A 13,966-nucleotide genomic window follows, 5' to 3' on the forward strand; every position below is an offset into this window, starting at 1 on the left:
GGGAGACCGAAAGAAAATCCGGGCTGCAAATCCCAGTTCCCGCTCTGATTCACTTTGAGGGGAAGAACCTCCATTTCAGCTCCTTCGTGAGTCTACTCACAGGGTAATCATTTAGAAAACGGAATAAATACAAACCACTTCTTGCATCCCTTTTGAATTCAAGCATCTTTATTTACTTATTTATGTGCCTGTGTGTCTCTGGATACACCCGTCAAGACCCAATTATGGGCTGCAGCAGCCAGTCAGCAGCACAGTGCTTTCATAAAGACTGAAGTCTGAAGATGCTACTGTCAGTGTGCCGTATTAGCATTTTACAATCAGTAACCTGAAGCCCAATCATGAACTATGGAGGGCAGCCATTTTGAGCTTGCCTAATAAGGGCATTCTAGTTGTATCAGACAGCAACTAAATCCCTCATTTTTATTTCAGTGTGATTGGAGACTAACAACCTCTACGGTCACACCCAGTAACCCCACATTACATAAAAAGAGAGATATGCCATTAGCAAATTTCAGATTATCGTCTACATAATAATTTTGGGGAATTGTGATTTGTGAACAGAGAGGAATTCACTCAGACTGTGTACAAAAAGCGAAGGAATATATTTACCTCGTGAAATCGAAAACCTCTGACTTTGTGTCTTGTATGTTGTTTTCCCGTTCCTAATGAAGACTTTTGAGTTGATACACTAAATGACTTCAGAGGGATGTAAAAATATATATATATTTCGAGTGAAAGACAATGAGACAGACATACAGCAGAACTTAAGTGGGGGAATTGTCTGTCAGACCGTGTGTTTGGCTGCTGTGGTGTTGCTAGGGAGATAACAGACTGTATACAACAGTCTGGAGATTGAGCTTACCTTTGCTGTACACCACACAGTTATTTTTGTTGTCTTCTGCTCCTTGCCAAGTCACATCCAGCAGCCACCTGGGGCCCGCGCTGAGCACCACCGGCACACAGCTCTTCATCTTCTGGACAGGGACAGATAACAAACACTAATCATTTGCTTATTTTGGTGATTAAACAAACAATAATTAATAATAGCCACCAAGTTATGCTTCCTATTCTTCTCTGCAAGACATAAACAGGGTCATTCTATAAGCTAGTAGGTCCTCTTCTTCTCCCCGCAATGAGAAGATTTGGGAATTGAGATGGTTGGGGGAGGGGGAGGGAGGGGGAGGGAGGGGGGGGGGCAGAGGAATAGGATCAAGGTGGTGGGGGCAGTTGGGGTATGAGAGTGGTTGGAGGGGGGGGGGGGCATACAGTACTGCTAAAACCTGGTCCCTATGATCCCAATGATACAGTATCAGATCTCCCAGATTAAGAAGATCTCGGATGGCCAGAATGCCGATGACTTTTAGAGTGAAGGAGGCGAGTGTTCAGGAGTGAACTTTAGGCACATTGTGCTGCGCTATCGCTGGGATCTCACTATTTCCTGAAACAGCCAGGGTAGAATTTAAAGAATCAGTATCTATTTCAAAGGGCGATTGAGGCTACGTCTTATAATACGCCGGCAAATTATTCTGAATGTGTAACATCATTTTTCTTCTGGGCTCGGGTCAAGTGTTGGTGCTTTAAGTTATTTGTATGGAAGGAAAACAGGGAGATAGATACTGTGGCCCCAGCTAAATGTATTCACAACCAGACATGGAGAGGGCTCGGTCAGATTGGAAAGGCCTTTCTATTTATTTTCATATGATTTTCTATTCTATTTTATTTTTTAAATGGCTTTTTTATTTTTTTATTTTACAAAGGGTAATGAAAGCCAAGAGTAGATCTTCAGTGCTCATGGACAGGGTAGAAGCATCTTTCTTGGGCAGCCGTTACAGTAGCCTATTGCTCGCAGGCAAAATGTCAGTATTTCAAGGCCATTACTTTTTAACCCCCAGGCCCTCCTTCATTAGGGTGTTACAGAAATAGTTTAGCTAAGAGAAAATGGTCTGGGGTGAAATCTCTTCTCGACACTTCATTTATTTTTCCATTTGAAACAGGCTGCCATGAGACACCATCCATCTGCCTAATGCAACAGAAAAGCACAAGTCGTCACTATGTGTTTCAGATATTTCTTTGGAAAGGCAGCAACAACCTTTCAAGGATAAATGCAATGGCCACTTTCACACGTTAAAGGTCTGAATTGGCACAGATACACACAAAAGATTGATTTATTACGCAATGCAGGTGAAGGAGTGTTTAGACACACACACACACACAGAAATATTTTGTTAGTAGTGACTGAGGATTAGAGGGCTCTCTCTCTTTCTGAGAAAACAGAAATATTGTCGGCTACATTCAATAACTAAAGTGTAGACAGCATATGGGCTCTGATCTCAGTCAGTCTGTCACACACAAATGAAACAATATGTATAAAATGAAAAGAAAACCTCAACTCTAGTTCTTACATAGCAGCTCGAAGCAATGGTGGACTTGTGCCAGTCAGACGGATCAAAAACCTAGTGAACAGCACATTGTGTCTGTTGATTTTCTCATTCCTTAATATTTAGGTATCTTATCCCACCCTGGCAGAGGAACAGAGAGAGACCTCCGTCATTTAAGCCGTCCTCTATTTCACATCTCAAATTAGCCTGACAATAAAGTCGCATATCTTCAGCGAACCTGTAAATCTTACAACCCTGTCAAAAGGAGCAAAGGAGACGGATCTGATTGTTGCTACGACGACTATCTAAAATGAGAATCGGATTAACCCTTTGTCAGATCTCCAGACTGGGGGCCATCTCTCTTATTTAGCTGTGTGAGGCTTCTTCTTCCCCTCTTCCTGTCTGTCTAGTCTCTAAGGCCTTCTGGGAATTCACTATATTACACTGCCTCTCACCAGGGAGAGAGTAATAATAATATATGGGTATAGTTTTCAACATTAGAAATACTGTAAGAAAGAAAACATATTTACTGGATTACATTTCCTTTATTATTGTATTTGAATTTGAATTATTTACATTTTTTACATTTTTTTTCTCAATGTGATTTCTTAATATAACGATTCATTGTCAAAATCATCATAACATAATTTATTTGTAAAACTAAACATAACCAATTGTAAATTAATAAATTAACTGAATACATTTATCAAAATAATGGTCAATTTATCATATAGCTGTATTTTTTATTTTGCTGAAATTTATATGAGCCATTCATATAAATGTACTACTCGAAATAATGACTATGTTGGGGCTCTGAACTATTTCAGACAAAGGAATGTAGAGAAGCTGTATTCTGGGTATAACACACAACGATGTCACCAAGGGGAGGAGCATTTTAGCCTTAAATGAACGCCCTCTTCCGATACAGTAAATACAGTACATTTGTCGTCAAAGCTTCAGACAAAAAAAGAGTGGAGTAAGAGGGATGTATACAAAATAAAAACATACCCCTTTCTCTAACTACCAATCACAACTAAGGAATGTGACGTACAACAGTGACTCTGTCCTGTTCCACTTCCTCATGAATAAATGTATTCAGAACAGCAAATAATACTGACCCCTATTGGATATTACAACATCAACACCACCGGCTTTAAAATCCAAAGCCAGATACAATACGGTTTCATTCAGACTAATATTAAGACTAGCTATTCTACAGTGTCTACGGATCAGAGGTCTCCGCATTTTATTGACAGTGATTAAGAGAGTGTTTCACCATTCACAGAAATTAAAATAGGTGGATGTATTAATTCAATCAGAATTAAACAATGGTCATGTTTAAATTTGAAAATGTATGACAATTAACTCGGTCCCTAAATGTTTTTTCTTCAATAAAGTAAAACAGGGACATTTGAAGTAGCTACAGTAAATTAGATGGAAAATAAATGTGACAAAATGTGTCACTTTATAAAGTAATGTCATGGATAAGTGTTGAAAACCATCCACCCTTCCTCCTCATGGTGTGTTGTGGTTTGTCCACCCTGTTTCCTCACTCCAGTGGTTTCAATACTCTCCCAGGTTTTTTTTCTGAGCCCTGTTACCGTTCAACCAACGTGTAAAAGATACAGTTACCAAAACAGTGTAGTCAGCGAGGAAGTGATTACAAAATGATGCTCCAAAGTCGCTATAAAATGAAAATCAATATTTCCACAAGTTGCTGCAACATAAAAGATAACCTTCATTGATTTTTCTAGACTTAGGCCTCTGTGATAAAATCTAATATAAATTTTCAGCCACACGGATTTGGATCAGAGCGAAGAGCAGGGGCTGTGCGATAAGTTCCATTGCACATCTCTCATAGTTTGATTTTTTCCTTCTTCCTTCCAAAGGCAGAGCCCGAGCTATTTATAATTGGCACTGTGTGAGGAAAAGCTTCTATCAGGAATCTGTTCTAATTTTTATTACTGAGAAGCTAAAGCCTGTTCCAGATAATTTGGAATTTTCAGGGGAATTGTGATGGAGTTGATGGCAGCGCCGGACTGACTCCAGAAAGGAGCTAACCTGTAATAGCCTCTGTGGCTGGGCTGATTAAATGTTGCCATAGATGAAAGACCTGCCATCACCGCAATAAATTAACCAATCACACAAATCCCAAGTCGCTACTAATCCCTCCTTGATACCATGATCCTCAGATCAGCTGAAGGAGGTGAGGAAGAAAGTGGCTTGTGACACTCAGCTTCCTCCTAACTCACTGGTTTCCTGTGTAAACAAGCTAATGATATCACCACTGCCCATTTCACCACCACTGGGCAACTCTTAACCCGCTTCACGGTCAGGCCAGGGGAAATCGATATCAATCCTTGGTGAGAATGATTCCTTCCTCATCTTTTTCCCTTCGTTTTTTTCTACCAAGGTCACAAATGTAGTACTGTATCAGTCTTGATCCCCAACTGTAGAGAAATCAAACCCCGTTTTAGTCTGAGCATCTTTACGATATATTCTACTTGTTGTTTTGCTTAAAAGGTCCACTGTATATCCAGTAGCCATGGATTAAAAACACTACAGTATGAAAGACTAAATGTGCTCTTAATCATAATACAAATGCAAATATTTATTTATAGCATTTTACTTTGAAAATACAAATTTCATTTTTTTATTTTTCAATAATATTTATTCCGTTTCTTAAATGAAACTAGTCCTTAAGTCCAGTATAAATATTGTTTGTTTTTTCTTCAGTGAAAAACACTGTAAATAGTAGAAGAAGCAGCAGGGTCCTTTCCTTCAGTTCATCTCTCTGTGTTTTTCACTCCCACACACAGCGCTTGGCCCAAGCGTTTATATTTTGAACAACATGCCACTAATAGTTTTGATGTGTCATGTCCATATAAGGGGTTAGCCCTTTATATGAAAAAACAAGGGCAGAAAAGCTTATAGATGTGTTATGTCTAGTTTCTCTATGATATGTTACTGCGGTGGAGGTATATAGGGATAGAGGATTTGCACCTATTTACAGCATACTACAGCACACACCTTGATAACGTCCATTGCAATTAGTTGTTCACCGCGATGAAACAAATTGCATGTGGTCAACTGGAAATTTCATTAGAGGAGATTTTCCTCTAGCCCTCGTTATCTCATTCCCATATTAATATTTCTTTAGCCTCAAGGACGGATGACTTGCCAGGGTCTTTCTGTCGAATAAATGGCCAAAACACTTTCTCTTTCAATCCATCTCCAAGTTTCTATGCATGTATAGAAAGCTTATATTCAGAATATGGATATTTATGTATATTTTCCTTTAATTTAACCCTAAAAAAAGATGATTATCTGTCAACATCCCAAATGAACTGGGAAATGCTTCCAATGCATCCCTTTCTCAGGTCTCATTTCAAGCCATTCTCTCCATCTTTTAAAGGTAGTATAGTTACATCTGCCCAAATATAAATATACAGTACCTTCATGTAGCTTTCTTTTTCTCTCTCTCCCTACAGCAGCATCTGCTATTGGGAGACTAAATAACAGAAATATGCAAAAATTCGACACTAATTCCCTTTAGAGATAGATCTTGGCTGCTGCCCTGTCATAAATCAGAGCATTTCGATATGAAATGAGGCAAGCTGCTCTAATCATTTCTGCATTTCAAATTGGATCACTGGCTCAATCGCTTGGCTTTTAAACTGCTTGCCTAAGAGCAAATGTGAGGTGGGAGATAATTCGGCAGAAATCTTCTCCCTCCCTGTGCTCGCTCTGTGCTGCAGTTAGTTTACTGCTTGAGTGCAAAAGAATGCTTTTTTCTTTTCTACCCCCCCCTTCCCCACATCTTTCTCTTTTCAACTTTGTTAAATTGACTTTTCCTTTTAAATCGATTAAATTGAGAGTCACTGCTGTTCCTGCAATCTTTAAAAGGACACCAATCACTCTGCCTTTAATTGTTGTTGCTATAATGGCAGCTACCATTGCTGTGCCTTTAGTTTGTAGATCATGGCAGCCATGGGAAATATACATACAGTATTTGATCATTTAAGTGACATCCTATCTGTTCTTACTTATTTGAATGTATCTGTTCCTGATTGTAACCACATATGGACTATAAGTGACTGTGGGTCTTAAATACAACATTGAGTGTATGTTGATTGATCACTACAATACAACATACCTAAAGCCACATATGGAGTAAGACAGGGAGGCAGAGAAAGACAGTCAGAAAAAAGGAGTGAGTGAGGGAAAGCAATGAGTTTCAAGCATCTTCCAATTCTCCCAAGCCTCCAGGCAGTAAGAGCTGCTCCAACTCCAAACTCATCCAGTGTAGTGGAAGATCTACCAGCCCTCCAGACAAGTCCTCTCTCTCTCTCTCTCTCTCTCTCTCTCTCTCTCTCTCTCTCTCTCTAATATCTTATGATCATCTCCTCCTTAATGCAACAGACAGACTACGGGCCTTTGACATGTTCTGGTCTATTGTCCCTGTTCGCCAACCAGTTGTTTGGCTGAAGTGGACGTTTCATTCAAATTCATGTTAATCCATGAACTGCAAGTTGCAGATACAGAATATAATGTGTAGCCTATGTATCATTTTTTGAAGTAGGGAATAAAGAAAGAGAAAGTAGAATTTGTAATGCACGCTTCACTACTTAATAATGACTAGGAGGTACACATCCTGTACATGCACGTCTTCCTACTGTTTGGCTTCGGTCAGAGAAATAACATTGAACGCCTCAGTTCTCGCTATTTGAATTCAATTGGGGACTTGTTTGATCTTTGCATGTAACTTAGGGCTCGGCTCCTGGAGCCATGAGAAACTATGTGAGCACATAATAGAGAAGCGACAGCCAGCGATGTGTTCACCTGTATGGTACATTACTGTTCCCCCAGGGTCACTGAACCATCCAGGTGGCTCATACTCCGGACAGCTCCACTTTAAACACACAGGAATAAACACACGGAGGGGCCTTTGTTCAAAGAAGACATGAAGAGACAAAGTCTATCAGCCATTAAGGTCACAAGCTATCCCTCCACACATAAACACAGACCTAGGAGCAGTCAGAAGTCAGTGAAGACAAACAATCACATTCAAGGCAAGATGATGCTTGAATAAAGCCTGGATAAACCTCAATGCCCCTTTAAGATACAGCCTTGGATTTTTAATACATTCCTTTGAACTCTTATTTCTTCTCTGTGAAGTCAGAAATCACGATGCAATAAAAAGCATTATATTTAAGGAAGCTGTTTTGCACAACCCTCTTGGCCAACCCTGAACCGCGGAAAAATCCTTACCTACTGATATTTGCATAATCATTTGATTGTATACCTATGACACAGAAACAGTTTGATTCTCGCGTGCACTTTAGAGAAACGGGGGTCTTAATAAATCCCCTTTAAAGACCGGCCATATTTACACTGAGGTAGGTAAATAAGATAAAGATGGTGAACTTGCCCCCACTAAATGTATTAGACGTGAACTCCCTTATCACAGTCTCAGCACACGGACTGTTAAAAGATGGGGCTCCAGGACGGGAAATGGTCTTTGTTACCCAATTAGTTTCCTGACGACCCTGTGGTGTAATATTCCTGTTTTGACAGCCTCATAAACACACACACACACAAACACACATTCGCACAGACACATACAAACACCCACACACACTGCTATGTGCTGGACCACCAGGCCTGTGAAGCCGACACTGTCCAGGCCTCCTCTCCTCTGGTCTTATCTGGGTTCTTTATCTCAAAGCCTCCGCTGATAGAAGACCCATGTGACCACCGACCAAATCAGCATTCTTCACGGAATACTTTCATTTTCTGCTGTTCATCCATCTGGTGTCATTTGACAGGGTTTTGTCTTTGGGCTTTGGTGGCCCCCGTGCCAGGCTAGCAAGGCTGGGGGGCTGGAGTACTGGGGGGCTGGATTGGGGCTGGAGGCCGGGACAGGGCGGACTTATCAGAGGCCGGCAGCAGGGACTTGCCCTCGCTGGAGGAGGTGAAGCAAGCAAAGCCTCCACTGTGTTCCTAGACTCCTCCACCAGTGCAACCAAGTGCAAAGAGAACGCAGCAGCCCAGCCTAACCCCACAACCAAGAGCAAAGAGAACGCAGCAGCCCAGCCTAGGCCAACCCCACAACCAAGAGGAAAGAGAACGCAGCAGCCCAGCCTAGGCCAACCCCACAACCAAGAGGAAAGAGAACGCAGCAGCCCAGCCTAGGCCAACCCCACAACCAAGAGGAAAGAGAACGCAGCAGCCCAGCCTAGGCCAACCCCACAACCAAGAGGAAAGAGAACGCAGCAGCCCAGCCTAGGCCAACCCCACAACCAAGAGGAAAGAGAACGCAGCAGCCCAGCCTAGGCCAACCCCACAACCAAGAGGAAAGAGAATGCAGCAGCCCAGCCTAGGCCAACCCCACAACCAAGAGGAAAGAGAACGCAGCAGCCCAGCCTAGGCCAACCCCACAACCAAGAGGAAAGAGAACGCAGCAGCCCAGCCTAGGCCAACCCCACAACCAAGAGGAAAGAGAACGCAGCAGCCCAGCCTAGGCCAACCCCACAACCAAGAGGAAAGAGAACGCAGCAGCCCAGCCTAGGCCAACCCCACAACCAAGAGGAAAGAGAACGCAGCAGCCCAGCCTAGGCCAACCCCACAACCAAGAGGAAAGAGAACGCAGCAGCCCAGCCTAGGCCAACCCCACAACCAAGAGGAAAGAGACGCACAGCCCAGCCAGCCAACCCCACAACCAAGAGGAAAGAGAACGCAGCAGCCCAGCCCAACCCCACAACCAAGAGGAAAGAGAACGCAGCAGCCCAGCCTAGGCCAACCCCACAACCAAGAGGAAAGCCCAGCCTAGGCCAACCCCACAATGCAGCAGCCCAGCCTAGGCCAACCCCACAACCAAGAGGAAAGAGAACGCAGCAGCCCAGCCTAGGCCAACCCCACAACCAAGAGGAAAGAGAACGCAGCAGCCCAGCCTAGGCCAACCCCACAACCAAGAGGAAAGAGAACGCAGCAGCCCAGCCTAGGCCAACCCCACAACCAAGAGCCAACCCCACAACCAAAGCAAAGAGAACGCAGCAGCCCAGCCTAGGCCAACCCCACAACCAAGAGGAAAGAGAACGCAGCAGCCCAGCCTAGGCCAACCCCACAACCAAGAGGAAAGAGAACGCAGCAGCCCAGCCTAGGCCAACCCCACAACCAAGAGGAAAGAGAACGCAGCAGCCCAGCCTAGGCCAACCCCACAACCAAGAGCAAAGAGAACGCAGCAGCCCAGCCTAGGCCAACCCCACAACCAAGAGGAAAGAGAACGCAGCAGCCCAGCCTAGGCCAACCCCACAACCAAGAGGAAAGAGAACGCAGCAGCCCAGCCTAGGCCAACCCCACAACCAAGAGCAAAGAGAACGCAGCAGCCCAGCCTAGGCCAACCCCACAACCAAGAGGAAAGAGAACGCAGCAGCCCAGCCTAGGCCAACCCCACAACCAAGAGGAAAGAGAACGCAGCAGCCCAGCCTAGGCCAACCCCACAACCAAGAGCAAAGAGAACGCAGCAGCCCAGCCTAGGCCAACCCCACAACCAAGAGCAAAGAGAACGCAGCAGCCCAGCCTAGGCCAACCCCACAACCAAGAGCAAAGAGCAGCAGCCCAGCCGCCAACCCCACAACCAGCAGCCCAGCCTAGGCCAACCCCACAACCAAGAGGAAAGAGAACGCAGCAGCCCAGCCTAGGCCAACCCCACAACCAAGAGCAAAGAGAACGCAGCAGCCCAGCCTAGGCCAACCCCACAACCAAGAGGAAAGAGAACGCAGCAGCCCAGCCTAGGCCAACCCCACAACCAAGAGGAAAGAGAACGCAGCAGCCCAGCCTAGGCCAACCCCACAACCAAGAGCAAAGAGAACGCAGCAGCCCAGCCTAGGCCAACCCCACAACCAAGAGCAAAGAGAATGCAGCAGCCCAGCCTAGGCCAACCCCACATAGAGACTTAGACTGCGTCCTAACTGGCACCCTATTCATTCCCTATATAGTGCACTACTTTTCACCAGGGCCCATGTAGTGCACTATATAGGGAATAAAGTGCAATTTCAGACTGGGTCTTAGAGTGGCCTGGTTTACGTGTGGGGAGATGTGATGTGGTGGCAGCATGCTATAAATAATGGATGGCATCAGTGGCATGGCATCAAAGGGTCCTGAAAACATCAAGCAGCCTACATGTTATGATGCTTTCTTAAAGATATATTACTTAGGCATTTTTGCTTTATTCAGACAGATTAGAAACGGCGGGGAAGACAGATTAAGAGGAGACAAAGTGGGAAGACGGGGATTGAACCCCGGTCTCCAGGGTTGCATACATGTACCTACTGTAGACCAGCAGACCATGGGGCCTGCACGTAATGATGCATTCTAGTGGGATGAGCAGCATATTTGTCTAGGACTGAAAGTTCTCCACAATACTGATAACATAATGATAAGGATGATGAAGCACTGTAACATATGTTTTAGGTAATTATAGACGAGACAGAGTATGTGTGTGTGTGTGTGTGTGTGTGTGTGTGTGTGTGTGTGTGTGTGTGTGTGTGTGTGTGTGTGTGTGTGTGTGTGTGTGTGTGTGTGTGTGTGTATGTTGACTGCTGAAGGGAATGATGGTCAGTCCTCTAAAGCTTTAACCAGCACCATAAATAACTTTAGTCCCCACTGTAATGTAGAATACTTTCAGGAGTTCACAAATGGAAACAATCACAGATTATCTGGAGCACTTCTCAGGGAAGTTGTTTCAACATATCACAAGTACTGCCATGACAGAGACAGATGGCAAAGCAGCTGGCACCACTCAACTTCTTTTCACTTTTCTGTTTTCCCTCCAACTGCAATGGAGGTCTGTTGTGTATGTTAATGGATATCTACTCTTTCGATTGACATAGACGCTCATATTGACTTTTCTAAGTTATACACTATGACTTTTCTCAAAGGTTTAGGAATGTCAATGAATGTTTCCGCTAGATTGGGTACTTGTTGGGTTATGATGTGTTGTAGACACAGTGTACCTCGCTTCAAATGATTTAGATCAAGTTCAAATTTCACACATTTCCTTCTTTTACAGTATGCAATATATCTTGCCGAATGAATCAAATGGTCCTGAATGTTCATGTTCATAGCAGGTGTCGAATTATCTTTATCAAGGATTATGTTTATTGTTATGTTTATGTTTATTGAGGAGCATAAGCATTCTACACTTCTGTACTTAATGTTATACACAGACTGCACAAAACATTAAGAACACCTTCCTAATATTGAGTTGCACCCCCTATTGCCCTCAGAACATCCTCAATTTGTCGACACTACAAGGTGTCGAAAGCGTTGCACAGGGATACTGGCCCATGTTGACTCCAGTGCTTGAAACAGTTGTGTCAAGGTGGCTGGATGTCATTTGGGTGGTGGATCATTCTTGATACACACGGGAAACTGTTGAGCATGAAAAATCCAGCAGCGTTGCAGTTCTTGAAACACTCAAACCGGTGCGCCTGGCAACTACTACCATACCCCGTTCAACGGCACTTAAATGTTCTGTCTTGTCCATTCACATTCTGAATTGCACACACACACAATCCATGTCTATATTGTCTCAAGGCTTAAAAATCCTTCTTTAACCTGTCTCCTCCCCTTCATCTACACTGATTGAAGTAGATTTAACACCTGGTCAGCTTATGCCATGGAAAGAGCTGTTCCTAATGTTTTGTACACTCAGTGTATGTTCTCTCTCTCTCAATTGACATATCTATTTGAAGCCCCAACTCAACATAAAAAGCGTCTGTTCTCACTGTAACATTTAGTGTACAGATCCATTCCCTGTATGTATAGTGAGATTGAGCAAACTATGTAGCCATCACAGCAGGGCTGCAAGGCACAAAGCAAGTCAGTGAATTCTGCCTTCCTTATCTGGGGACCAGCCATATCTGTTTGTGGTGATGTAAGGACAGGAGAATGTCAGGTTCACTTGTAGATCAAGTCAACCATGCATTATCTCAAACAGTGGAGCTCAGCCCCAACAGCCCCAACCCCAGTAGCACTGAGCAGCACTGAGCCCTTCACAGCTAATACACCACGGCATGGCGGCATGGCCACAGGATGGATCCCAGCAGAGCACAGAGAGAGGAGCCATAGAAAGGAGCTTAGAAAGACACCAAACAATGGCGCCGGGGCCTGGACACCCCCGTCTGACACAGGTCATAACCCTAGTCTCCATTCGACTCACAAGTATGCCTAACCAAGCGTTGTTGTCAGATCTTTGTCATCGAGCTGATGGTTTAGACTGAGAGAGGGATGAATTCAGAGGAATACGTGTTTTCTTTATCAAAATAATGCGGTATAACGTGAACTCTTTAATGTGTGTGCTGGTCAATAACAGTGTTGATAGAAATGTGGGGCGCAGTGAATGTCAGAGAGACCGCCAGATAATTACCATTTTACCCATCTGAAGAGACCCCAGTCTTAATATTGGTTTAAGCCCAAGAAATAATTGATGCATGCAATCACAAATTGGTTCCCAGCCTAAAATTTAGGGCCATTATTTCATTAGATGGAGCCACATTCTTTGTGCCAAAATTATTTGTGTGTCCAACATAGAAATTCAAATCCGGTTAGTGCAGATAATTGTCTGGTTTTACCAACCACATCCAAGAGGGTATTACTTTCAGACAGAAAGGATAGGTTGACTTTATATACAATATACAAGAAATCAAATACATTGTTGTTTTTTGGTTACTTCTTAGTGTGCTGTATGGTGCTGTGGCAGTCAGTGTGTTGCCAGTAAGCAGTAGCAGAGAGGTGGTGTACTGTAACTACTATCTCATGGGGTGTCTTCTTGCATATGTAATTGGATGTTGTACTGTAAATAATTGCCTGGGCATGTGCCAGTGTGATGATGATGATGATTTGTGTGCTTGCATGTGTGTTCATGCTTACGTGTGAGTGTGTGTATGCGTTTGTGTGCACGCGAGTACATGTGTGTGGGCGCACACCCGCATGCGCGCGGACGTCTGTGTGCGCGTCTGCCCCATCCGTACTCCACTCTCAAGTCCCACTGATTCTCCTTTCCAGCCATGTTGAATCCTCTTTCCTTATCAGGCTCGTCCAGGCCTGCATCAGGCTCTCCTTGCTATGACAGAGGCTACAACAATAGGCCTGCGATACCGCTGCTTAGCGCTGCGTTTCGAAGGGGAAACCTGCCACGGGCGCAGATTAACAACAACACACACACACAAAAAATAGATTGCAGCCTCCAAAACAAAACATTTTTCAGAATGCCTTCTCTTGATTAATGAAGCAATGACAAGAAGAAAAATATAATTTCGGAGCAGAAAAATCCGCGCCACCACTTGTTCAAGTTTAGGGGGTAGCTAACAATAAACATATTGACGGGAGAGGGTGGGAACCGGGAGGAGATAAATGTCTGAGTGATGGCTTGAATCATTTTTGGGTGCTTTTTTTGGAGCATGGACGGCAGGACCTCATTTCTCACCTTGTTCTAAATGACACTATAAAACCCCTCCTGGGCCAGACAGACACCACCTCTCTCCCAGGTGCAAATTAGGACAGTATCTTGTCATTTTCCTTTT

At 43.9% G+C, this 13,966-nt stretch overlaps 1 protein-coding gene across 2 annotated transcripts in view; it reads right to left on the reverse strand.

The window, feature by feature from the left end:
• The window catches only part of zfpm2a (zinc finger protein, FOG family member 2a), a 153,480-nt gene that overhangs the window by 53,395 nt on the left and 86,119 nt on the right, over positions 1–13,966 (reverse strand). For both annotated transcript variants that reach the window (XM_064948072.1, XM_064948070.1), the window contains one exon: positions 863–974. In XM_064948072.1, coding sequence (XP_064804144.1) covers positions 863–974 — 112 coding nt within the window. The remainder of the gene's footprint in view (positions 1–862; positions 975–13,966) is intronic.

This window comes from Oncorhynchus masou, chromosome 30 (genome assembly GCF_036934945.1).
Source record: "Oncorhynchus masou masou isolate Uvic2021 chromosome 30, UVic_Omas_1.1, whole genome shotgun sequence".
Classification (NCBI taxonomy): Eukaryota; Metazoa; Chordata; class Actinopteri; order Salmoniformes; family Salmonidae; genus Oncorhynchus; species Oncorhynchus masou.